Below are 27,490 nucleotides of genomic sequence, written 5' to 3'. Positions count from 1 at the left end.
CTCACAGTCATACCAGACTAGTTTTCACTTTCTAAATTTATGGTTTGTGAACATTTTTTAATCAATTTAAAAGCAAAAGGATTTTATTTTGAATTCCTAAGGTACATTCCTCTTATGAAATTGTCAAAGCCTGTCCTTTGCTTATATTATTGGCATAATTGTCTTTTTTTTTCTCTACCAAACTCTAGATGCCTTCAGCAAAAACAAACAAAAAAAACAAAAAACAAAAAACAAACAAAAAACCATCTGATAAGTGTTGTCTTGGATCAATAATCAAATCATTTAACCAACTGCATAAAGTATTTATAAATAGGCAAATTATTTTCTTCAATGACCTTCTTTATTCTATTGGTGACCTTTTTCTAAAACAGCACCACTGATGTCAAGCTGTTTTTCCATAGGCTTAATCTAAATCCCTCATCCTGGTGTTAATCTCTTGGTTTTATCTCAGTGGAAATGAGGAACAGCCTAGTGATGTAGCCTGTGTAGTATTGTTTCCAATAGGGTTGAAGATTTATTAAATCCACTTTCAATCTTGTTCACTTTCCCCATTCTCAAAGCAAACAATCTCACCTTTTTATCTTCTGATAAGGCCCTGAAATCATGTCCCAATTCACACAGTATTCAGGCACCCAGACATTTCTATTGACGTTTAAAACATTCCCTTTAATCGCAGCCTTAGTCTTTAAGATCTATTTTATATAAAGTGTAGATGGCAAGATATATGCTTTCCTGTATCATTCTGAAGTTTCCTGGCAAGCCAGTGTGTTAGCATGAGTTGGACAATGAGAAACAAGAGTTTCACAGCAATTTTCAAAGTCTTCAGGATTCTATGCTGCTACTGGCAAGTGCAAATTTTGCTGAAAGCAATTTAGTCCCTGTCACCCTAATCTAAAGCTCTTTAGGTGACCTTTTATGCCACATTTTGTGACATAAAATTATCTTCTAGAAAACAGATATGCACATATACACGCATAAATACACACACATATACATTTATACATATATATGCATATATATATATATATATATATATATATACAGAGAGAGAGAGAGAGAGAGAGAGAGAGAGATCAGTATACAAGATTAGAGTTTTTCCAGAGAATTCCCTAAAACTGAAGAACCTAAGGCTATATAAAAAGTAAAAGCTTCCAGGGACTGTACCAGTGAGTTTTGTGTTAGCTTACTGACAAATCCTGAAGTCAGGAAGCAGAGAAGAGTCCTGCATAGCTTCCCACTGCCTACTCAGTGTAGCCCTGGAAGTTCTTGGAATTCAGCCCATAGCATGTCCATTTTGAAATGCAAATAGAACATATTTAAAGAAATGATCAGCACCTCTGCCAAGTTGATTTAAGCATAATAAATTTGTTGATGCAGGTGGTTTGTCTTCATGAGCTTCAGATTTCTTCTAAGGAAATAAAATCACTTTCCAACAGGAAAGAGTTGTCACAGAAAATTTGAAAGGGGTGGGGAGTATTTCCTTTTTTAACTTCTAGTTTACAAGTATCTAGGATCTCTTATATAACTAGGGTCAGCAAAGGTAGAGATGCTAGAGTTACCAAGATGGAAGCAGAATCTTCTTGCTACATAAAGCAAAGAAGAATGACGGCTCAGCAATGTATTCTGTTGCCATGGAAACTGAAATGGCCTGGCAAAATAAACTAATGAGGGAAACAATGAAAAAGAAAATCACTTCTACTCAAGTGATCTACAAAGTTAGACCACACTTACCCCCGAGTGTGCTAAGGTGATGAATTATACCTTAGAAATACTCTTAAAATGTTATGATGTCTGCAGCTTCAAATAAAATACAAATAAAAGGCTAGCAGAGTGGAATATAGATTAACACAGAAAAGGTATTATGGATAGGATATTATAAAATATGTAGTTGCATTAACAAAAACACCTATGTGTGTGTATATATATATATATGATGTACATGATCAAATATTTGGAGTGTGCTGCTCAACTTCTTCTGTAGACAGAATGTGCAAAGTAGTCACTAACAAATGATTGCAGTACCAATGTCCATTAATAACCAGTAATGGCAGCAATGTTGTGGATATGCATCAATCATCCTCTCACTTGCACAAGTCAGTGAACATCTGATGTATACTAAATGCACTTAGTTATTTTACTTAAATCATTTTTTTAGTTCTAAAATGTTAGTTTGCACTTAGAACATTTTTCACTAAGTAACAAAGAAACAAATAAAACATTCTAAATTATAGCCACTATCTATTCATCTATGCTTTTCGATTTTTATTACATCCTTTTTATAAGAGAGAAGCACAAAAAGAGATTTCTACTGAATTCTGCAGAACTTAGTTTTCCATTTTTTTGTAGCAAATTGTAACCAGAAAGAAAATGATAATTTAGAAAGTGGGACTTTTTAATTGGTTTTCCTCCTTAGAAACTGCTGATATAAAACAAAACAACCACCATGACATACTGTACCTGCTGATACTGTGAATTTCTAGGAAAATGAATTGCTGCGACATTTTTTTTACCTTAACCCTTGGTTACTGTGAATCATTACCAAAAGAGGACGAATCAAAAAAAAAATTGTGAGCCTCCCAAAGGCAGATCTAACATGGCTGTATCTGATGGAGTTCACAGTAGAATCAGCAGAAGTACCTACCTTGACGTCCACTCATCCTTTATGGACATGTCTTCCTCCTTTTCCAAGACTGTAAGACAAACAATACAGCAAATAACTAGTCCCAATTACATTCCATCTGAAAAATGTGTGCAATCAGAAAGAAAATAAGCACTCTTAGACAAATAGCCGGTCTCCCAGAATTCCAAACTTGGTGTTTCTAAAAGAGAACTGTGTGTACTGCCTCGATCATATCTACTTAATCAGCTCCCTAAGACACAGGACTCCAGCATGGCTGCAGTCACAGTGAAGCTTATTATCAATACAAAACACCAAAAACTAAATATGGAATACAATAAATAAATATGGGAACAATACAAGAGAAAAATGAAGTGTTAAAGTAGAAATCATGGAAACCATGCTTCTCATTCCAGCCCCATGAGCCTACTTGCTCCTACAGAGGCTGGCATTTTAAATTAAAAACTTAGTGTTCCAGGAAAGAGTATCTAAGTGCATTAAAATCATTGCAACTCTTATTTCTACTGGTAACTATAGATACTTTCACTTGATATGTTTAGTGATTCTATATTATAAGCTATAACCCACTAAATTCTAGAAGTGTTTCTCCAAAACAATATAACATCAATGAATGCAAATGAAGGAGTTAATGTGAACATGGTTAAACATATTTTTTGAGCAAGACAAAGCATAAATCTAAAATTAAAAGAATCAACCCTTTTGACTGAATAGACTAAATAATTCAATGTCTGTATTCTGCATTATCTTTCTCAAAAAAAAACTGATTTTCAGTCATGGTGATCTATGCATATAAGCCCAAAAGCGGCATGGAGAAGTAGGGTATAGTAATTGGAGATACTCTTTGACTAACTAATGAGCTTGAGGCCAAACTGGCTACATCTCAGGAAGTTATGTATGCATATACATCATATACATATACACATACACATACACATACACATATACACAAACCCCTTCGACTTTCCTTATGACTTGTGCAAAGTTTGTCTGCTGGATATGGGATCTGAGGATCTGAAAGGATGCATCAGAATACAGTCTAGTCCTATAGACAATCTTACTGCAGTTTATAAAGTGCACTTTTTAATAGGAATGTAACAAAGAAAGCATTGATCAAAGTAGGTTGTTTGAGTTCAGAAAAACATGTAAATGAATGTCAGTAAGTACATACTAACTATTAACAGAACTTTCTCAGGACAGATCAACTTCAATACAATATCCCAACGCATGCTATAGATTATATCTGGGAACACACCAAAAAATAAAAATAAAAAGAGGCAGAAAGCCAGATCCAGACTCAGGGCACATTAACGACAGCACTTGTCATCTTCTTTCACCAAAATAGTTTCTAAACTATCTTCTGACATCCGACAAGAATCAATATGCCTTATAGATTGAATGTAAATATTTGTCACAGGAGGCATGAAATCATGTCCAAGAACAATCTAGGGAACAAAACCACACTTGAGGTAAAATACTATTTGCCTTTTTTCCTGGAGCCTCTTTCACAGTTCCCCCGAGGCATTATTCACCATGAACCATTCTTTTGACCATGTTCTAACACCCCTGCATTAACAAATAATTACCTAATTTTTATTACCCATTATGCTTGTGAAACCTTTCTTTCTTTCCAAACTCTTTGGAAACATGGTTGAAAAGCAGAAGCTGTATACAACTGCACTATATAATGAGACATTTGAATATTCATGCACACACACACACACACACACACACACACACACACACACACACACAAACACACTGAGAGTGAGAGAGAAGTGATTTCCACAATCAAGTTTTTAGTATAACCATAACTTTTTTCCTCCCTGTGGAAGGAACATTTAAGATCTTCTCCCAGCAAGTGTTAGGCACACTACATATTAAGCACCCCTTATCTTGTTTTACTACAGAGCTTTAGAACTTATTTGTCCTAAATAAAACTGTGCATCCTTAGACAACTCCCCGAATGCATGACTTTTTTCTTTTAGTTAGTAAGACTGTTTAATCTTGTGTTTGTATGGAAACCTACATTAGAGTCCCCTTCCAAGCCTCTGAAGCTACAGAGGACCTAAGGTACTTGAGGACAAGAAATTTATTCCTGCCTCTAATTTCCTAATGAAATGTTTTCTAAACTAACCAGCTAGAGACTACTCAGACTACCTCCAAATTGTCACCAGTGGGAGCCATAAAACCCAAAGGCCTAGAGAGCCCATTAAATGTCTCTCTTTGACCAAGAGTTATGTCTCTCTGTTGGGTCTAACACAAGTCGGAATTAATCTAGAAGGAAGAACTTGTAAAAGACAGAGGGAGTTTTAGTATTTATTCCCAGACTTTTTGACATGGAGGATATTTCTACTATCATTTGTAAAACAGCCATTCTATCAACAAGGTTAATTCTATGAACTTGAATTAATTCCAAGGCTACAGAGATATCTCTGTGGAAAGCCATGCATGTCATACAACTATGCCCTGTGATATAAGAAAGAAGTAAAATGTCTTGTCAACTCATCGAAATGGCAGATAAAAGCAACAACAAGTATTTATAGTCATCTGATTCAGAAAGCAATTTTGAAACAAACAGGCAGAAAATAAAATTTCTTCTTTGTAAATGATGGTAACGGGAGATTATTTTATCTCATATCTAGAAAAGGGAAAACATAATATTTCCTCAGATCTGTTTGAGAATATAATCTCTATATCTGCAATATTTGCCTGGCATGCAAACACACAACATGAGGAGAAGGAAGAAAAGCTTTGTGTGATACTGTTTAATAGATATCAAATTATTCAGTTTCTCTACAAAAAGACAGAAATGGGACAGACCATCAAAATCTAGTACTAGGCGGCTAATAACAGTGCATTTCAACAGCTCAATCGCATGAATTACACCTGCCAGAATCCAGACTAAACATGACAGTTTCTATTTTCAGCCTACAAGTGGATTGTCATTTCCATTTCTGCATTGTATCCTAGAAAATGAACTTTTAATTTAGCTAGTATTAAACAGAAAAGCTTGTTTTGGGGAGGCTTCACCAAAGCAGCTGTTCACACAGACAGCCATCATCTAGTGAGATACCGAAACATTCAAGCACGTCAACCTTTTTCTCTTTATTTCATTATTCATTTACCTGCACTTCTTGCTAAGAGTATTTCTGTGATAAAAACACTGAGCCAATTCGAAGAGGAAAAAGTTTAATTGGCTTAAGCATAAGACTTCATCATTGAGGTGTGGAGAGGAAGAAAGGCAGTAAGGCAAGAATTCAGAGCAGGCCCCTGAAGCGGAGACTATAGAAGAACACTGCTTGTTGGGTAGCTCAACCAGCTTTCTTAGACAATCCAGAACTGCTTGCTCAGGGACAGAACCACTCACAGTAGACAGGGTCCTCCTGCATCAATCATTAAGACAGAAAATAAATTTCCTACAGGCCATTCAGAGGAAGACAGCTCCTCAGCTGAGGTTCCCCCTTCTTAGATGACTCTAGTTTTTGTAAAGCTGACCAAAAAAACCCTAATGAGTGCAAGAGTATATGAAATAACTGTATAGTTGAAATAATTGACATTTTTAGACTCTTGGACTAAATATTAGTAATTCTTTACTCACCCAGTCTGTGTAACTCTCCTAAATTGAAACCAAGCTGTTTTAATTCATTCATGTTATCCGTTATGTCTTGTGTCTAAGGAACTGATATCAAACCAGATGCTAGTAAGTCAAGGTTGGGCCTTTATAGAGGCCCAGTATGTATGTATACCAAGTGTGTGTCTTGTACCTACACAAGTCAGAAGAAGGTGTGAGACCTGTAGAGTTTTAGGTAAGCTTCAGATAGTTTTTAGATGCAATGTGAATGCTTGGAACCAAACCTGGGTCCTTTTAAACTCAATAAATATTCATAACTGTTGAAACTTCTCACCAACCTCCATGTGTAGAGATTTAAAAAATTAACAGAGAACTACAAACTAAAATGTGACCAAGTAGACTACTCTTCTGTGGCACACACTGTCTACAGTTATTCACACTTGGATGCCTAAGGCTCATGAATGGATGGCTAGTTTAATCTCCCTCTTAGGGAAACCTCCGTGATAATAGTGACAAAGAATGTCAATATCAAAAAGATGGGAAGCTTGCGTTCATATAAATTCCACTCATTCTGAATATTAAATGCCAAAAGGTTTAGCTGGGTGCTGGAAACTCAGAATATAGGGAGAGTAGTGCCAATGACACTGGAGACAAGGACATTTGTGTGTGTGCTGATCTGAATTTCCACAATTAGATTGATGATTGAGTAGAGACGTGTATATCCCAGAGTAGTAATTGTTACATGGCTCGACAGCCACAGGGTCTCCAGTGCTCACAACAATGACAGAATTCCTGAACAAGTGTGGTGCACAGAGAAAATGCATTAGGTCCCCTGCATTTGCTTTACTTCAACTGACAGATAACATTCTCCTTTCAAATGAAGCTTATTTTTAAACACTGTCCATTTTTACCTTGGGCAGCTTTCTGGCATTTAATATATTTAAATTATAAGTTTTCTCTTTTTTTGTTTTCTTTAAAAAAAAAAAAAAGGAAAAGGCATCTTTGTTTCATTTCATTGCCATATGGGAATTTTGAAAAGCAGTTGGAAGTTTCTCTGGAGTGGCCTTAAGTCTGTTCATTTGGCCTTCTAAAAATAACAAAATGAGCACATCCAGGCACAGAGTAGTTGGGGACACTGTTTAAAAAATTTCTCTAGAAAAATGATATACCTCTTGGAGTTCTGTTGGTTGGCTATTAGCAGGAACCAGATGGAGAATTACACTCTCTCCCCAGGACACTAATAGAAACAAGTTCTGAGATTTGTTTCTGAGTTTTTCTTGCTGAAATATGTTCTAACACAACCTTCAGGGCTGGAATTAACTTGACATGTGTCTATGGAGCAGTCACTTATGCATCAGTGGCCTTGATGTAATTAGGTAAAACCCTACCTCGATTACTGTATTTGGGCTTTATATTCCTTGCAATGTGCTATACCGCCAAACTCCTTGGAATGTCAAGGCCATTTCCTGAGCTAAGGTTGAAATTTTGCCTGCCAGACTTTACTGAAGTGGCTTCCAGCTTTGACCTTTACGATGCGTGAATGATTGTCACAGATGATAGGGTATAAAGGTTAAAAAAAATAACAAGCTGTATAGTGGTGATATTTTAGAATTAGGACACATGCTCCGTAGTCTCTTCATTCTCCTCAAGAGATAATAAGCCTGATCCTAAGACTAAAATTATAATTTATAACTTTATATACCATTTCTCTACTACATAAGCTCATTCTTGCTTGTCTTCTTTAAAATTTGAAATCAGTTATTTATTTCATGAAGATAACTTAATTACTCTTGAATTTAGAAGTCTCCACATGACTACATTTTTCCATAGGCAAAAGGCAGTTTACTTAAAGCCATTTAGTATAATGTGTACAAAGTCCCAAGTTTGTTTTTCTTTACTACGAAAATAACCTTTCTTTGATAGATTTTAGCAAAGAGAACAGTGCAAATGACGCTGACGATTCTACAGATACAATAAGACGGTATCAGAGTTCCAAGAAGCACTTTGAAAAGAAAAGCAGGTCATCATCTTTCATCTCCTCCATTGACGATGAACAAAAGCCGCTCTTCTTGGGAACAGTCGATTCCACTCCAAGAATGGTGAACGCAAGCAAACTCCATGGTGAAGAAACAATGCCACCCTCAGGAAGAATCCACACAGATAAAAGGAGTCACTCCTGCAGAGGTACAAGCAGCAGTGGGCTCTACTCACTGCAGGATGGGAAAGGGTTGCTTTTCAAAAAAAAAAAAAAACTATGAACTGCACAAGCCCAGGTTCTTCTAACTTTTTCTATTTATGAAATGCTTTAAAAATCTTGTCTAATGTATTTGCATAATTTTACAACGTTGTTCCCCAAAAATTTTAGTTTAGACATTTTTTGTTTGTTTTATTTGGGTTTTGCTGTTGTTATTTTTGTTTTCGTTTGGTTGCTTGGTTTTTATTGATGTTTGGATTGGTTTTTGTTTGTTTATTTTTCTTTTGTTTTTTGTTGGTTTTGGGTTTTTTTTTTCATTTTTGTTTTTTGTTTTTGTTTTGTTTTTTGTGACCAACTAGACTTAGTATAAGACCAAGCAGAGCACTGAAGGCGGCTTATTGAAGCCATTTGGTTACAGGAAGAGAGGATCAGAGCCTGTTTGCTAATAGCTAGCAAGACATGTGTTTTGGTTGATTGCTTTAGTTTTGGTTTTTCAAGGCAGGGTTTCTTTGTGTAGCCCTGACTGTCTGGAACTCACTTTGTAAACCAGGCTGGTCTCAAACTCCTGAAGATCTTCTCGCCTCTACCTCCTGAGTGCTGGGATTAAAGTCTGGGGGCCACCACCACCTGACAAAAAGTAAGATTTGCAGAGGCAGCTTCCCACCAATTTCTTAACTTCAAATAATGTTATAATATGAAAGTTCCAACCAATTATAACATGTCGTAAATCAAACAGAATTGTAAGGAAGACATATCTTGAAATAAAATATAGTCTTGCAAACATTCTTATTTCACTTATCTTATGAAAAGAGTAACCAAATGTACAAGATTTGTTGTAGAAAATACACAAAAACTGAGCAATATGCTTGATTTTTCAGATTTTATGTAAAAGAGAGAGAAAACAAGAACAGCTTGAAATGCTACCTGGAAGAACAATCAATGTACCAGACTGATACTATTTGATCTATATATCCATATCTAGACAGATAATTCTATTTAAGTGAACCTAGAGATGTGGGTCATACTACTTGGATTCTAAAAATAACTTTGCCACGCTTTATGACTTTGAGCAAATTATTTGACCAACCCCAGGACCCATATTATGCATCTTTAAGAAAAAAATAATGTCATTTAACCAACTGATTATGATTATTAAACAATTTAATCTATAACTAAATTTTTCTAGGATCAAATCTTGAGCTCTATTTAAAATTTTCTATTAGGTCTTACTTTCCAACTCCTTATTTACTTATTTAATTTATGTGTGAAAGTTAAGTGGACATCACACAGGGCTGGGGAGATGGCTTAGCACTGAGGAGTATCTGCTGCTCTTGCTGGGGAGTTGGGCCGGGTTCCTAGCTCCCACATTCATCTAGGGCTACACAAATGGATGTAAATCTAGTTCCAGGAGTCCAGTGTCCTCTTCTTGCTTCTACATGCACATGGTAAACATACAGACCAGCACCACACACATATATGCTTATAAATAAAAATAAATATATATCTTTAAAGATGGAAATCAGTCTGACAGTCCCTCAGAAAACTGGGCATGTCACTTCCGAAACATCCTGCTATACCACTCCTGGGCATATACCCAGAGGATTCCCCAGCATGTAATAAGGATATATGTTCCACTATTTTCATAGCAGCCCTATTTATAATAGCCAGAGGCTGGAAAGAATACAGGTATCCCTCAACAGAAGAATGGATGCAAAAAATGTGGTATATCTACACAATGGAGTACTGTTCAGCCATTAGAAACAATGAATTCATGAAATTCTTAGGCAAATGGGTGGAGCTGGAGAACATCATACTAAGTGAGGTAACCCAGTCTCAAAAGATTAATCATGGTATGCACTCACTAATAAGTGGATATTAGCTTGGAAAACTAGAATATGCAAAACATAATCCACACTTCAAATGAGGTACAAGAAGAACGGTGGAGTGGCCCCTAGTTCTGGAAAGACCCAGTGTAGCAGTATAAGACAAAACCAGAACAGGGAAGTGGGAAGGGATGGGTAGGAGAACAGAGGGAGGGAAGGGGGCTTATGTGACTTTTGGGGATTGGGGAACCAGAAAAGGGGAAATCATTTGAAATGTAAATAAAAAATATATCGAATAAAATTTAAAAAAAAAAGACAGTGTCACAAAACATCAAAAGAAGAAAACTGGGATGATTTATTTGGGAAGCTAGAAAAGTTTATCACTGAGAAGGTAACTACTATTTATCACCATCATTTCATAGGAATATCCAACAACAAAGTGTTCCTGAGTATAAGATGGTTAGGTTTCCAGAGTTCCTTACGCTATCGTGTCGCATCACCCTGTCATTATTTCACATGGCAATAAGTTAAGAATATGTGCAAATGTCCTCTAGACAACCTGAAATCTTGATGAAGTGCATGGAAATAGTACCTCATTCATCACAGTGGAAGAACAGAATATTAGATGTGATTATCAAATATCCATTTTAGTTATTTATGAAAATGGATTCTGGGTAGTACTAAAAATAGAAACAGGTTGTATCCTGGAAGTCAAAGTTATGAAGAACTAACTGAACAATATCTACTATGTACAAAATAATTTGAGGATGATTTTTTAAAACCATGTTTTCTTCTTAAATATTAGACTTTCAAGTGACAAGTCATTAAAGATATTTTTGAGATTTTGACTTTATAATGATTCTCCCTGACAGTGAATTCAAATGCCCTTCATTTTATAATCTCACTTCTACCAACTTTTAATTAACTCTTCTCTATGCCTAACAAATTATATTTTCAAATGATTTTAGCATCTCCAAATATCCATGTTTTCAAAAATGTATAAAGTAATCCACATTCAAGTCATGAATAATTATCTTGATAATGCGTAGCTAAATATGCATGTCTACTGACAAAAGAAATTGACATAAAGCTCCAGTAAAAATGACATACATTTAACATAACTAATCATTATAATTAACCAATGAAGAATATAAGAACTTGATTCATGTAAAGATCATTCCCCAGTAAGAGTCAAAGTGTAATACTGCATAATGGTAATGAACTTCAATATGTAAGTACAGTTATAGATATAGCTACTGCAGTTTGAACCCCTGCACTGTAACAGTTCAGTTTCATTATCAATAGGCAATTTCACTCCCTTGTATTCTGGTACTTGTCATCCCAAAGAAGGACTCATTTAAGCAAAACTTAAAAGAGAAAAAAATTAACATGGCTTTGGTCTTCCTAATGCTGAGGTCAAATGTAGACTCTGATGAAATTGTGCACCCTGGAAGTGAAGGTTTACCCTCTGTTCATCCATTTGCAGAAATGTGTCTTGCAACTATAGCAACATTTTCCAAGGCAACCAAATGCAGATCCTGTCTGAGCTATTTTTAGAAGGTATCTACAAGGATGCTCATGTGATTAGGACGACTAACCAGGGTTTTCCTCCTTGAACTCTTTATTTTTCATTCCACCATTAAAACAAGTTAATCACATATCTCTAAATTTCAATTAAAAATTAAATTATAGCCAAGGAAGTCTCAATCTCACAGTACATGTTCTATTCATTTCAGCTAAGATAATCCCTTTTTTTAAGGGTCAAAGAAAAATGCTATCCTCCATAATTTATCACATGTGATTCACCAGTGGCATTTAAAAATCAATGCATTGCATGATTGTAAAATGAAGGAGCTGTTTAGCAGAGGCAGAAATTCAATGAGGTTTCTGGCACAAAGCTCAGGAGAATGTTACATAGCTTTCAATGCTATCAATTCTCACTCTCTCTAAAGAAGTGATCCTATATGAAATGGATATTAGAAAACAAGCTGGGGAATACCCCTGGCATTACCAGTCTCTTTGTTCATGTTCTACATGCTGATTTAACATCACCAACACAGAGTAGAAAATCTAGCTTACTAAGACACTATGTTGTGTCTTTGCATTGTAAATTGGTCCAAATGCCTGTAAATAACAAAAGCACATCTCTGAAAATCTGCAATTTCACTTTTGTAGTCACATTTCTCCCTGTCTGATAAAATGTAAAAATAAGGCATATGCTGTCACTGTAGAAAAACACCAAGATCCTGCGGGCTAAATATGCTATAATCGGGAGCCTTCTCTGGATGTCACAGGGAAGTTTCTGAGATCTGTTAGCCATCTCTACAAAATGAGGCTCCTGGCCTTGGTGTCCCATGCTGTCTTTGGCTATGTTCATTTCTTCCTTATAGCCTCTCCTGTTGAGATAGAAATAAAAAGCTCATCATTAGAGACACTTTTATGCATTCAATGATAAAAGATAGGGAAAGAAAACCCATGGAAAATAACAGATTTTTTTTGTCATCTGCTTAGAAAAGGGATGTACAGTGTATCCCTCACCCCCGTGTGCTTTCAGAGAAGCCGTGGAAAGGAAGTCCCACTGCTCAGTTTCCTATTTCTAGAATCATAGCTAATCCTGCCCAAATTTAGTTACTTTCCATGCGGTCTTTTTTAAATCACTGAGGCTGTAAATTCCCTATTTTATGTAATAACCTTCTGTGCCATTTAATCATAGCTACCTGTCAAGTCTTTCTTTCAAAATGTCTATCAAAACCCAATCACGTTCTATAACCGAAAGCTACATCCATGGAAAAGCAAAGATCCACTTGAGGTATCAATTTCCGGCCCCCAGCCCTCCCATGAAGAATTAACTCTTTTTTATCTCTGAGATAACCTCCCAGATTCAGTTGACTTTCTTTATTCCTTTTGTAGAGCACTAAAAGTCTTGACAAAAAAAGAAAGTAGTATACTTTCACCTCAAAAGACGAATAGCGTGAAAATGGAGAGTTTTAGGAGAAATGATTCAAAAATGAATCATTATATAAAAAAAATGATCATAATCCTTCTCTATTGCATTTGTCGAAGTCACACAGAGCCTGGGTCTTCAGTTCCTCCATGCTTAGCAGAGTCTAAATCTGAACACCTAGCACACCAGACAAGGGGAGTTGAACACATTAGCAGGCTATTTTAAAGTACATTAGCATAAACATATTAATAATAAAAGACTCACATAAAGAAAACTCTAGAAAGCAATGTGACTATGTTCAATATACTGCAAGAGAACCTTTGAGGAACTTGAAAGCACAGACCAGCCACCATCTTTAAAACTCATCTCTGAGAGAAGGTGACTCCTTGACTCAACACCAGGCTGGGTTGCTCTAAGAAAACACCCTGAAGACCCATACTTCCCTCTAAGCCTGAGGGACAATATGTGAACATTAACTTATGGGTAGGGGTCTTAACAATCTTGGGTTTTAGGTAGAGTGTTGCAAACAAAACTTGCAGTTTTCTCCCAAAAGGTGTAAAAACTACAGTTATCTGAATCAATTTGGGTTTATTCATCATGTCTTCTCAGCACTAATTAAAAAAAAACAATGAAAAATGTCATAGCCAAGTCTAATGACAGGTGATAAAATTTGAATCTTATGAAAATAGATGGGGAAGATAAAAGACCGGCTCTTAAGTCAAAGATTCTGCTACTGATTGGAAATGGAGATTATCATGTCTTTGAAATCCTTTGGTTGTCCCTGTCTTAGTTTATGCCTGGAGATCCTTCCAGTCTGCCTTGCAGGTGTCTTTATAATACTAAGGAGCTTTCAAAGAAGCTGACATGTCTCACTCTTTCCCACAGATATCACTGATACACACAGCTGGGAAAGAGAGCATGCCCAGGCTCAAGCTGAAGAATGTAGTCCCTCAGGGCTGCCACGAGCTGCCTGGGGCATCTCTGAGACTGAAAGCGACCTCACCTATGGTGAAGTGGAGCAAAGGTTAGATTTACTTCAAGAGCAACTGAACAGGTAAATTGGCGGTCAAAGAAATAGAGGGATTTATTTACGTACACTTTAAAGAGGACCAAGGGAGACTAAATTCAGGATACTTTTGCTATCAAGCAACTTATGTTTGCTTACCATTACATTTGTATGTCATCTGAACTGGTTACCTTAAAAGCTCCTTCATGTCCTCAAAATAATTTACATTTCACTTTTTAACTGGCAACCTCCTCCTTTTAATCCCTGTATACTATTTACTTGTTTTTCCTGAAGTAGCCCTGTGCTGTGACAAAAAAAAAAGACGGATTTCTCATCAACTTTTCAAAAATGTTAACATTTTTTAAACGTCACAAGTAAAATGTAAGACTCACTTTTTCACTTTTCCTTTTATCTAAACAATATAATAAGAGGAACAGTTTAGGTTTGGGGAAAGAAGCAACACTTAATTCAAGCCTGTATTGGCTCTTTAAAGTTAAACTCATCAAAAACATCTAGAGGAGGCAAGCAAGTCTCTGAGATCTGAGCCTCATTGAACTGCATAGCAAGTTCCAGTCAAGCCAAGGCTATGTAGGAAGACTGTGCCTCAGAAAAAACTGTTAGAAAAAAATAAAACCCTGATGGCTGCCCTGAGAGTGTTTGGAAATTTGTTTTGGTATCTCAGATACATTTCCTACAAGCTTGATCAAAAGACATGCTACCTGAACCCTTGTTTGACAGCTTTCTCCTCTCTGACCCACTATTCTTCTCTGTCAGTAGTGTGATCATGAGAACCAGAGTACCCATAGACAAAAACTGAACTTCCATATAAATGGTGTCTGCTGGCCTAGAATACCGTGCTATAGCTGTTGCTCTTCAGTTGGCCTCTTCAACAGTCAGAGGATTCACTAGGCTTTTATAGACAAAGCACATGAGGAGATGCAATAAGAACACATCAAGTGTCATTAGAAGTTGACTTAATTTGGGGATAAAGTTCTCAGTCCAGGGCTTCCAGTTAATCTCTTTCATAACTGCCCATCTTCCTGTTACATCACATTTCCATCCAAGCTTTCATACACCATATTATCAGATAATTACTGTGTGTGTCTATACTGTCTCCAAACTACTCATCTATACTCAAAATATCTGAATTTTTGTCCATATAACATAAATGATTTGCTTATAGAAGGTCTGGATATGGCATGCCCACAACCTAGTATTATATGTTAAACCTGATTCCCCAGCAAATGATCCTATTTCAGAGATTTATGACCTTTGAGCTGGAGGAAGGAAATCACTGCTGGCAGCTATGAAATTTATAGCCCAACATACTTCCTGACCTGTATTTGCTTCCTGGTCTACCCTGATATAAACAAGCAGTTTCATTCTCCTGCTGTCACAGCTGAGAGACATTCTTATTGCCATACCTTCTATGGTGGTTTGAATAGGAATGGCCCACATAGGTCATGTGTTTGAATTCCTGGTCCATAGGGAGTACTACCATTAGAAGGTATGGCCTTGTTGGAGTAGGTGTGGCCTTGTTGAAGGAAGTGTGTCACTGTGGGGGTGGGCTTTAAGGTCTTAAATGCTCAAGCTACACCCAGTGTAGCACACAGCCTATGGATCAAGATGTAGAAAATTCTCAATTCCTTCTCCAGTGCCATGTCTACCTGCAGGCTACCATATTTCCTGCATGATAATGGACTAAACCTCTGAACTGTAAGCCAGACCCACCTAAATATTTTCCTTTTATAAGAATTGCTGTGGTCATAATGTCCCTTCACATATCAGATATCCTGCATATGATGGGTTTTGGTTCCTAAGTGATATCCTAGAAGCAATCTTTTGTGGATATTAAGATATGACTGTAAAACAGAAACAATGTGGTTGATAGATATGAAAAACATGATTCTAGGAATGTTTAAATGACTTCATCCAGTCAGCCTATAAATAGTCTAGTGAACATAATTAAGACTTACCAGTGGTTCTCAGCATTCCCAATGCTGTAATCCTTTAATTCAGAGCCTCATGTTGTGGTGCTCCCCAACCATAAAATTATTTTGTTGTTCTTCATAACTGTAATTTTGCTATTATAAAATGCAATGTAAATATATTATATTTGTTTTCTCATTTTAGTGTTTGTATGCTGTGTATATGTGCACACATGAGTGTTATGTTTAGTCTATATGTGTGCATGTTTAGAGGTCAAAGTTGACACTGGATGTTCATCTTGATTATTTTCTAACTTATGTATTCACTCCAAGTGTCTCAGCTAAACCCAGAGCTTGTCAGTTGGCTACCATAGCCATCCAGATTTCTCTCGGGATCTCCCTTCTCTGCTTCCTGAATGCTGGAATTAGAGATGGTAGCCATATCGGCCTAGCTTTTCATGTGGGTTGTGGGAATCCAAACCTGGCCCTCACACATGTCCTGCCAATTACAAAAGCACATTCAATTATTAGTCATGTGGTGTTTTCACCTCTCCTTCCTACCTTATGTCATATCTGATTGATAACAGATCTTTGAGTAAAACTATTCTTTTTCCACAACTTTATCAATCAGACAAGAAAATCTAAAATTGGGTTATTTTAGAAATAAATGAAAAATGGAACTTCTTTTTTACCTCCCTGTAATTCTTTCTAAGTACTTTAGTCTCAAAAGACTCTATTCTATCTCAGCAAATAGACCTGGCCATAGCGTAAAACTAAATATTATGCCTTGCAAAGACACTACCATACACTTTTTTGCTGATATGCCCTACCCAAATATCAATCACCTAATTTATTTTTTAAAATCTTGAAAAAAATATATAACAGGTATTTAGGAACATATGCATATTCATAATATAATATACATATATGTGTGTAACATCTATTAATGAAAAAAGAGACCATGAGTTTGAAAGAAAGTAAGAAGGGGTAGATGGGAAAGTTTGGAGGGAAGAGGAAGGGCAAGGCAAAATGATGTAATTATTTTATAATCACAAAACATAAAAGAAATAATGTTGAAAAGTGTTAAAAATGATGTAAGAAAGGAGACCTAGATAGTCAGCTGCATCAAGTCTCAGAAAGGCTGGTGTTGTGTCAATTTGACACAGGCTGGAGTTATCACAGAGAAAGGAGCTTCAGATGAGAAATGCCTCCATGAGATCCAGCTGTAAGGCATTTTCTTAATTAGTGATCAAGGCAGGGGGTGGGTGGTACCATCTCTGGGCTGGTAGTCTTGGGTTCTATAAGAGAGCAGGCTGAGCAAGGGGAAACAAGCCAGTAAGAAACATCCCTCCATGGCCTCTGCATCAGCCCCTGCTTCCTAACCTGCTTGAGTTCCAGTCCTGACTTCCTTTAGTGATGAACAGCAATGTGGAAGTGTAAGCTGAATAAACCCTTTCCTCCCCAACTTGTTTTTCGGTCATGACATTTTGTGCAGGAATAGAAACCCTGACTAGGACAGCCACTACAAGGTACCATGTTCACAGGACATGGTAGTCTGGGTCTTCAAGGCAGGGAATTGGTCTGACTTTTCTAGCTGTGACAAGTACTGTTAGAAGAGCAATTTCAAAGGAGGGAAGTTTTGAATTGGCTCCCAGTTTCAGATGTCATTTTCTGTGGTTTTTTGGGGGGCTGTGGTGAGGGAAAACATGATGTTAGGAAAACATGGTAGGCACAGCTGCTTGTCTGAAGGTGGCACCTGTGGAACACAGAATAACGGAAAAGTGCCTGAGACACCAGGCAAGGATACATGCTCCAGGATGCATTTCCTCCAGCTTGGCCCCAGCTGTGAAGCTTTCCATTGCTTCTGAGTAGTACCATCAAATCACAAATCTACCAATGGATTAACCTACTAGTTAAATCACTCTTCCATGACTGGATTAATCTGCCTAGAATTAATCCTTCAACATACGAGCCTTCTAGAGATGCAGTTTATATCTAAACCATAAAAGAAAATAAATGTAGTAAACTCCTGATATAATAATACCTTGGAACTTATGGGCAAAGAAAGGTGAGACAGCTGTAGAAAGACTTGATAATATTTGATTCAAGAACTGTTCGGATGAGTTGATTTGTAGATATTTCTGTGCTGATAAACCCAGCTCTTAGTCTTATTTTTCTTAGACAAAATTTTCTTGCAACAAACAAAGCTGATAGAGACAGTCTGTAGTCTTATCTATGTAGAATTAACACAAATGGTCTCTAGGCTCACTCCACATTAGCCATTTTACCTGACATGATGGTCTCACAGGAGTGAGTCCCTGACACAGCAGCAGGCTGCAGTTATCAGGCGCATGGCTGCTAAAGACCTACCTTCCTGTGAATGTGTCTTCAAGAGACATTATTCAAATACAATCTATTATAAAGACATTCTTTTTCTCTCAGACACTGCTGCTGTTTAACAAAAGCTTTTCGGGACTCAGAAATATCATCATGCTGAATCCGACTCGTCAATGAAACTTTTATTCCAGAATCCACAGCTAAGATTACATTCATGATGTATCTTGGCAACGGTAATGAAGAGCATCCTGTAATCCATCTACTATTTAGATGTTGCCATTGATAGGATACATTTTTACAAATACTCATGAAGATATTTGAATTTAGTACTTGAGGTAGCTAGGGGGAACTGATTTCACAAGTTCCAAAGGAATGCAGAATTTTCTCTAACAACCAGAAATACCCTTAGATCCAGTTTGAGCTCATTTCTGGATACTTGGACATTCTTTGGAGTTTGAGGATTTGGAGCTTTCTTTGTACCTGGCACAAACCATGCATTTTGCCATAATTTTCTCTAGAATTTTATTTTGAAATGAGTGGTTGGCAACTTGAGAGCTTTGGGAAAAGCAATGGTTGTTTGTACATGGTACAGGCCAAATGGTTCACAGGGGCAAGTAAACTTTAAGTTTGCTCTGCCTCATAAGTACCAAAGCTCTGGGCCACAGATAGGAAAGGAAATTAATATTCAACAGCACTAAATATTAGAGAGAGAGAGAGAGAGAAAGAGAGAGAGAGAGAGAGAGAGACTGAGTGAAAAAGGAAAAAGGCCAAAGCAACCTGAGGAGGAAAGGGTTTATTAGACCTAAACTTCCATATCACAGTACTCATCAAAGGAAGTCAGGACAGGAACTCAAACAGTGCAGGAACCTGAAAGCAGGAGCTGATGAAGAGGACTTGCTCCCCATGGCTTGCTCCATTTTGCTTACTGAGAGCCCAGGACCACCAACCCAGAGATGGCACCACCCACGATGAACTAGGCCCTCCCACACTGATCACTAATTATCAAAATGCCCTACAGCCAGTCTTAGGGCAGTGTCTTCTCAACTGCAGTTCCCTTCTTTCACATTAACTCTAGTTTTTGTGTGAGGATGACACAAGACTAGCCAGTACATAGTGAAAATACAAAGTTTTGTAAGATATTTTCCTGAGATGTTATAATCATAAAGAAACATGTTGGGGCTGGAGAGATGGCTCAGTGGTTAAGAGCACTGGCTGCTCCTCCAGAGATCCTGAGTTCAGTTCCCAGCAACCACATGGTGGCTCACAACCATCTGTAATGGGATCTTCTGCCCTCTTCTGGTATGTCTGAAAACAGCTACAGTGTATTCACATACATAAAATAAATTTTTAAAAAATCTTGAAAGAAAGAAAGAAAGAAACAAAGAAACAAAGAAACAAAGAAAGAAACAAAGAAAGAAACAAATTAAGAAACAAAGAAAGAAAGACGTTACTGAGTTCATTTTTGAAGGAGGGGGAAAAGTAGTTCACAGACTTGAGAGAACACATAATCAAAATCAAATGATTACTGATCACAATATTCCAATTGTGCTTTATATGTTAAAATCAATAAAGTTTTTGTAAAGATAAAGCTTATTGTATTTATTCTCTTTTTCTGTCAGTACATGCATAAGAAATCGATGACATGTATCAGAATAACTGATTTTATGGAAAGGGTCAAATAGGAGAATCTCTGCCTCTCCCTCTTTCCGATTTAGAGCAACTCCCAGTAGTTTGGTTTGTTGGCACTGTTGATACTGTCTTAGATGTTTTTGCAGGTCAGGACTATTTAAAACGATCTTTCCCTTTTTTGTATCTTGCAGGCTTGAATCCCAAATGACAACAGACATCCAGGCCATCTTACAGCTTCTGCAGAAACCAACCACGGTAGTCCCCCCAGCCTACAGCATGGTGACCGCAGGCGCAGAGTACCAGAGGCCCATCCTCCGTCTGCTGAGAACCAGTCACCCCAGAGCATCTATTAAGACAGACCGGAGTTTCAGCCCCTCCTCACAAGTGAGTGCAGACATTGAAAAACTGACATTGACTCCTCTAGCATACCTCCAGGGATCACCTCAGTAAGAATCACTTGTGGAAAACTCATATTTTCATTCCCACCAGCTTATGCTCAAGGGTTGATGTAAATTGGGCTTGCGTTTTTTTGTTTGTTTGGTTGGTTTGGTTTGGTTTTTTTGCATAATATGGCCTTGAAAGTTGCAAATAACAGACTTTTAAAATTATTTTTTCTTTACATTTCAAATGCCTCCCTTCCTGGTCTTCCCTCCAAGACTCCCCTCCCCTCCCCCTCCCCTTTGCACCTAAAAGGGTGCTTCCAAACTCATCCACCCATTTCAGCCTCACCCCTCTAGCTTCTCCCCTCCCTGGGGCAACAAACTTCCACAGGACTAAGCCCCTCCCTTCACACTGATGCCAGATAGGGCAATTCTCCACTATGTATGTAGCTGAGGGCCATGGACCAACCTACGTGTACTGTTTGGTTGGTGGTTTAGTCCCTGGGAGCTCTGAGGGGTCCAATTAGTTGATATTGTTGTTCTTCCTATGGGGTTACAATCCCTTTCAATCCTTCCCCTAATTCTTCCATTGGGGTTCCAGAGCTCTTTCAAATGGTTGACTGTATCTGCATCGTTCTTAGGCAGGTGCTAGCAGAACCTTTCAGAGGAAAACCATACCAGGCTCCTTCCTGCAAGCACTTCTTGGCAACAGCAATAGTGTCAGGGTTTGGTAGCAGCGCATGGGATGGATCCCAAGGTCTCTGGATGGCTCAGTCTCTGCACCATTTTTGCCCCTGCAGTCCCTTTAGTCAGGAACAATTCTGGGTTAACTTGGTCAGGGAAGAAATAATGAAATTAAAGACTTTCTAAAATTTAACAAAAATGAAGACACAGCATACCCAAACTTATGGGACACAATGAAAGCAGTACTAATAGGAAAATTCATACCACTAAATGCATTCATAAAGAAATTGAAGAGTTTCTACACTAGCAACTTGACCACACATCTGAAAGCTCTAGAACAAAAAGAAGCAAACACACTCAAGAGGAGTAGATGGCAGGAAATAGTCAAACTCAGGGATGAAATCAACCAATTAAAAACAAAGAGAACAATACAAAGAATTAACAAAACTAAGAGCTGGTTCTTTGAGAAAATCAAAAAGATAGATAATCCCTTAGCCAAACTAATTAAAAGGCACAGAGACAGTATCCAAACTAACCAAATCAAAAGTGAAAAGGAAGACATAACAAAAGAAACTGAGGAAATTTTTAAAAATCATCAGATCCTAATGCAAAAGCCTATGCTCAACAAAGCTGGAACATTTAGACAACTTTCTAGACAGATACCACTTACAAAAGTTAACTCTGGATCAGGTAAACTATCTAAACAGTCCCATAACCTCTAAGAAAATAGAAATAGTCATTAAAAGTCTCCCAACCTTAGCCGGGCGGTGATGCACACCTTTAATCCCAGCACTTGGAAGGCAGAGGCAGGCAGATTTCTGAGTGCGAGGCCAACTTGGTCTACAGAGTAAGTTCCAGGATAGCCAGGGCTACACAAAGAAACTCTGCTCAAAAAAACAAAAAAGTCTCCCAACCTAAATAAATAAATAAATACAATAAATACAATAAAAAAAAAACCCAGAGCCAGATGGTTTTTGTGCAGAATTCTATCAGACCTTCAAAGAAGACCCAATACCAATACTTCTCAAACTATTCCACAAAATAGAAACAGAAGAAGTACTACCTAATTTGTTCTATGAAGCCACAGTTATGTTAATACCTAAACCACACAAAGACCCAACAAAGAAAACTTTAGACCAATTTCATTTTTGAGTATCAATGCAAAAAATACTCAATAAAATTCTCACAAACAGAATCCAAGAACACATCAAAAGGATCATTTACTACAATCAAGTAGGCTTCATCTCAGGAATGCAGGGATGATTCAACATACAAAAATCCAGCAATATAATCCACTATATAAACAAACTCAAAGAAAAAAAATATATGAACATCTCATTAAATGCTGAAAACCTTTGGGGGGAAAAAACCCTTCACATTGAAAGTCTTGGAGATATCAGGAATTCAAGGCACATACCTAAACATAGTAAAAGCAATATGTAGCAAACCAACAGCCAACATCAAATTTAATGGAGACTTGAAGCAATCCCACTAAAATCAGGGACTAGATATGGCTGCCCATTTTCTCTGATTATTCAACACAGTACTCAAAGTTCTAGCTAGAGCAATTAGACAACAAAAGGAGGTCACACAGTAACATTTATGTATACATGATTTTGTGTGTGTGGTTTTGTGTGTGTATATGTGTGTGTGTGTGTGTCTGTCTGTCTGTCTGTCTGCCTGTGTCTGTGTGGGGATATATGCCTGTAGAGGCTAGAGGACAAGCATCTGATTTCTTTCTAGATAGTTCTCTGTACTGTCTTTTGAGACAGGTACATTATTATTTTTAAGACAGCACTCACTGAAGCTACATCACAGACTTGGCTATCGTGGCTAGTCTGGCTCTCCAGGGATTTCCTTGTCCCTACTTCCCCAGTGGTGACATTACAGGTGCTTAACACCCAGCATTTAACTATTAGTGATAAAACTCGGCTCTCCTGCTTGAGACAAAACACTTCCCGATTCTTAAACATTAACATGTATTTAAAAGAAAAAGTTATTATTCAAGAATCGACCTATTTAATTGGTATACTATAGGGGATTTAATGGTAAGGTATGGGTCTTTGTTAATTTAAGAACAAAATCAACAACACAAGTAGAGAGAAAAACCTGCAACTTGCTACAGTATCAGAAAACAGGATAGGTCCTGGAAAAGAAGAGAGATGCTAATGAACTGGACTAGAACAGTGAGACTGTCAAATGCATCTGGGCCCGACCCTTCCTGTCTTTATCACGTGAATGACAATACACATGGTAAGATAAGGCATGGGAAGGATGCTTCATCCTGATTACAAGCCTCCTAATACTGCCCCTTTCAGTTATTTAAGCGTGATGGACAATCAAACCTAAGGAAGATTATCCCAATAAGAATTTGTAGACAATCTTGTGGCCATTTCTGTGTAGAAATAAAATGTAAAATATTCTAGAAAGTGAAATGACATGAAAACAGAAGTTAGCATGTCAGAAGAAAAATAATGACAATCTTTCCAAAATATGAAAGTTAATTTATCTCTGACTGGTTTTGAATGGGTGGGAAATACACACAACTATATTTTTTATTCTTTGTTTGTGGTTGGTTTAGACTGTAATTTCTGATAGGAATGGTGATTTTATTTCCTTTATCTCTTTCCTTCTTGGATAAACCATTTCTTTTTTTTTTTTTCTGATAGTTTGCATTTCTTTTTTTTTCTTTTTTTTTAATTTTTTTTATTCGATATAATTTATTTACATTTCAAATGATTTCCCCTTTTCTAGCCCCCCCACTCCCCGAAAGTCCCGTAAGCCCCCTTCTCTTCCCCTGTCCTCCCATCCACCCATTCCCACTTCCCCGTTCTGGTTTTGCTGAATACTGTTTCACTGAGTCTTTCCAGAACCAGGGGCCACTCCTCCTTTCTTCTTGTACCTCATTTGATGTGTGGATTATGTTTTGGGTATTCCAGTTTTCTAGGTTAATATCCACTTATTAGTGAGTGCATACCATGATTCACCTTTTGAGTCTGGGTTACCTCACTGAGTATGATATTCTCTAGCTCCATCCATTTGCCTAAGAATTTCATGAATTCATTGTTTCTAATGGCTGAATAGTACTCCGTTGTGTAGATATACTACATTTTTTGCATCCACTCTTCTGTTGAGGGATACCTGGGTTCTTTCCAGCATCTGGTGATTATAAATAGGGCTGCTATGAACATAGTAGAACATGTATCCTTATTACATGGTGGGGAGTCTTCTGGGTATATGCCCAGGAGTGGTATAGCAGGATCTTCTGGAAGTGAGGTGCCCAGTTTTCGGAGGAACCGCCAGACTGATTTCCAGAGTGGTTGTACCAATTTGCAACCCCACCAGCAGTGGAGGAGTGTTCCTCTTTCTCCGCACCCTCTCCAACACCTGCTGTCTCCTGAATTTTTAATCTTAGCCATTCTGACTGGTGTAAGATGAAATCTTAGGGTTGTTTTGATTTGCATTTCCCTAATGACTAATGAAGTTGAGCATTTTTTAAGATGCTTCTCCGCCATCCGAAGTTCTTCAGGTGAGAATTCTTTGTTTAACTCTGTACCCCATTTTTTAATAGGGTTGTTTGGTTTTCTGGAGTCTAACTTCTTGAGTTCTTTATATATATTGGATATTAGCCCTCTATCTGATGTAGGATTGGTGAAGATCTTTTCCCAATTTGTTGGTTGCCAATTTGTCCTCTTGATGGTGTCCTTTGCCTTGCAGAAACTTTGTAATTTTATGAGGTCCCATTTGTCAATTCTTGCTCTTAGAGCATACGCTATTGGTGTTCTGTTCAGAAACTTTCTCCCTGTACCGATGTCCTCAAGGGTCTTCCCCAGTTTCTTTTCTATTAGCTTCAGAGTGTCTGGCTTTATGTGGAGGTCCTTGATCCATTTGGATTTGAGCTTAGTACAAGGAGACAAGGATGGATCAATTCGCATTCTTCTGCATGCTGACCTCCAGTTGAACCAGCACCATTTGTTGAAAAGGCTATCTTTTTTCCATTGGATGTTTTCAGCCTCTTTGTCGAGGATCAAGTGGCCATAGGTGTGTGGGTTCATTTCTGGATCTTCAATCCTGTTCCATTGATCCTCCTGTCTGTCACTGTACCAATACCATGCAGTTTTTAACACTATTGCTCTGTAGTATTGCTTTAGGTCAGGGATACTGATTCCCCCAGATTTTCTTTTGTTGCTGAGAATAGTTTTAGCTATCCTGGGTTTTTTGTTGTTCCAGATGAATTTGATAATTGCTCTTTCTAACTCTGTGAAGAATTGAGTTGGGATTTTGATGGGTATTGCATTGAATCTGTATAGTGCTTTAGGCAAAATGGCCATTTTAACTATATTGATTCTACCGATCCATGAGCATGGGAGGTTTTCCCATTTTTTGAGGTCTTCTTCCATTTCCTTCTTCAGAGTCTTGAAGTTCTTGTCATACAGATCTTTCACATGTTTGGTAAGAGTCACCCCAAGATACTTTATACTGTTTGAGGCTATTGTGAAGGGGGTCATTTCCCTAATTTCTTTCTCAGCCTGCTTATCCTTTGAGTATAGGAAGGCCACTGATTTGCTTGAGTTGATTTTATAACCTGCCACTTTGCTGAAGTTGTTTATCAGCTGTAGGAGCTCTCTAGTGGAGTTCTTTGGGTCACTTAGGTAGACGATCATGTCGTCTGCAAATAATGATAGTTTGACTTCTTCCTTTCCAATTTGTATCCCTTTGACCTCCTTATGTTGTCGAATTGCCGGAGCTAGTACCTCAAGTACAATATTGAAAAGATAAGGAGAAAGGGGGCAGCCTTGTCTGGTCCCTGATTTCAGTGGGATTGCTTCAAGTTTCTCTCCATTTACTTTGATGCTGGCTACCGGTTTGCTGTATATTGCTTTTACTATGTTTAGGTATGGGCCTTGAATTCCTGTTCTTTCCAAGACTTTAAGCATGAAAGGATGCTGAATTTCTTCCATTTCTTAATCCAGTCTTATTTTTAATTAAAACCTATACAACTTGAAGTTGAATACTTAGGAAAACAAAACAAAACAAACCTGAACTTTTAAATCTGGCTTTAGAGTGAAATTTAAGTTCTTTATCTGAGAAAACAGACCCCTTAATGTCTTGACCATTATAGGGAGAGATGTTGACTAATACCCTTAGTCACATACAATCACTGGGTAGAGAACGCACGTCTGGGTGGGTTATGTGAACATAATTTTAGTTTACTATTTGAGTGAATCCTAAAAGTAAATTTTCTCATCTTTCTACCAGGGTCCCGAATTTCTCAACCTTGAAAAATCCAAACTCAAATCCAAAGAATCGCTCTCCAGCAGAAGGCGCCTGAACACAGCTTCCGAAGACAACTTGACTTCACTTTTAAAACAAGACAGTGATGTGTCATCAGAGCTTGACCCGCGGCAAAGAAAAACTTACCTTCATCCCATCCGGCATCCGTCTCTGCCAGATTCCTCACTAAGCACTGTAGGGATCTTGGGTCTCCATAGGCATGTTTCAGATCCTGGTCTTCCAGGAAAGTAATCCTTTTGTACTATTTCCTCCACATCCAATGTAAGTGCTTTTAATGGCTGTTTTCCTTTTTGTATTTAAATCCTCTCTACTTGACTCAGGGGCTCACAAGGTACCATTATATGCAAAAGTACTGTATATTTTCTTCCTAAATTGAAACTTGTAAGGTAAAGTTGAGCAGTTAGGATGTAAATATACATAAGAGCTTTTTGGTTCCAAATGTTAAAACTGCCAGCATCTCAAGGCACCTCGTTTTTTTGTTTCGTTTTGGATTTTTTTTTTTTTTGGACATTTATTTTTCAAATCATGTGCATGTTAGGGAACTCCAGTTTCTCTTGCATGGAGACTCCTACTGACCGCTTTTACTGATCCAGTGCTTCATTATAAAAATGCCTTCCAAGCAAATAACAAACCAAGGAATAAAAGAGTTCATAGTACACTCAGATGATCCTCAACTTACGGAAGGTCAGGAAGGGGGTAAAGAGAAGTTAGTTGCTATGGAGAACAGACATCCTTCTGTATTGACATGTTTAGAGTTACTTACATTCATTTCCTTTGATAACAACAACAATGACAAAAAAAAAAAAAACAATACAAGGTTTGAATTATCCACAGCAGTCAGAAAGGGAGCAAAATCCCAAAATACCAAAAGATATTGTTCTTCCTCATATATTTTTACAGGAACAGGTATATGAAAGGCAGACAGAGGTGGGCTTAGTAAACTTCAGATCACATGGAAGAAAACCCATATGAGGTTTCAACAGGGACCCAAGCCCGGGTTTCATGTCCCTAGTAGACCTTCATCAAGAGCTACTCATGTTCGTTAGATGGCAGCACAAAGC

At 37.6% G+C, this 27,490-nt stretch overlaps 1 protein-coding gene across 2 annotated transcripts in view; it reads left to right on the top strand.

Moving 5' to 3' along the window:
• Positions 1 to 26,660, top strand: part of Kcnh7 (potassium voltage-gated channel subfamily H member 7) — a 476,252-nt gene extending 449,592 nt beyond the window's left edge. The window contains exons 13-16 of one of the 2 annotated variants that reach the window (XM_052181144.1): positions 8,133 to 8,393; positions 14,056 to 14,224; positions 20,262 to 20,454; positions 26,394 to 26,660. In XM_052181144.1, the coding sequence (XP_052037104.1) occupies positions 8,133 to 8,393; positions 14,056 to 14,224; positions 20,262 to 20,454; positions 26,394 to 26,660 (890 nt within the window). The remainder of the gene's footprint in view (positions 1 to 8,132; positions 8,394 to 14,055; positions 14,225 to 20,261; positions 20,455 to 26,393) is intronic. The other variant, XM_052181143.1, reaches the window with a different exon arrangement.
• The last annotated feature ends 830 nt before the right edge of the window (positions 26,661 to 27,490 follow it).

This window comes from Apodemus sylvaticus, chromosome 5 (genome assembly GCF_947179515.1).
Source record: "Apodemus sylvaticus chromosome 5, mApoSyl1.1, whole genome shotgun sequence".
Classification (NCBI taxonomy): domain Eukaryota; kingdom Metazoa; phylum Chordata; class Mammalia; order Rodentia; family Muridae; genus Apodemus; species Apodemus sylvaticus.
The sequence above is the reverse complement of the archived record's forward strand: the minus strand, read 5'-3'. Positions and strand labels throughout refer to the sequence as shown.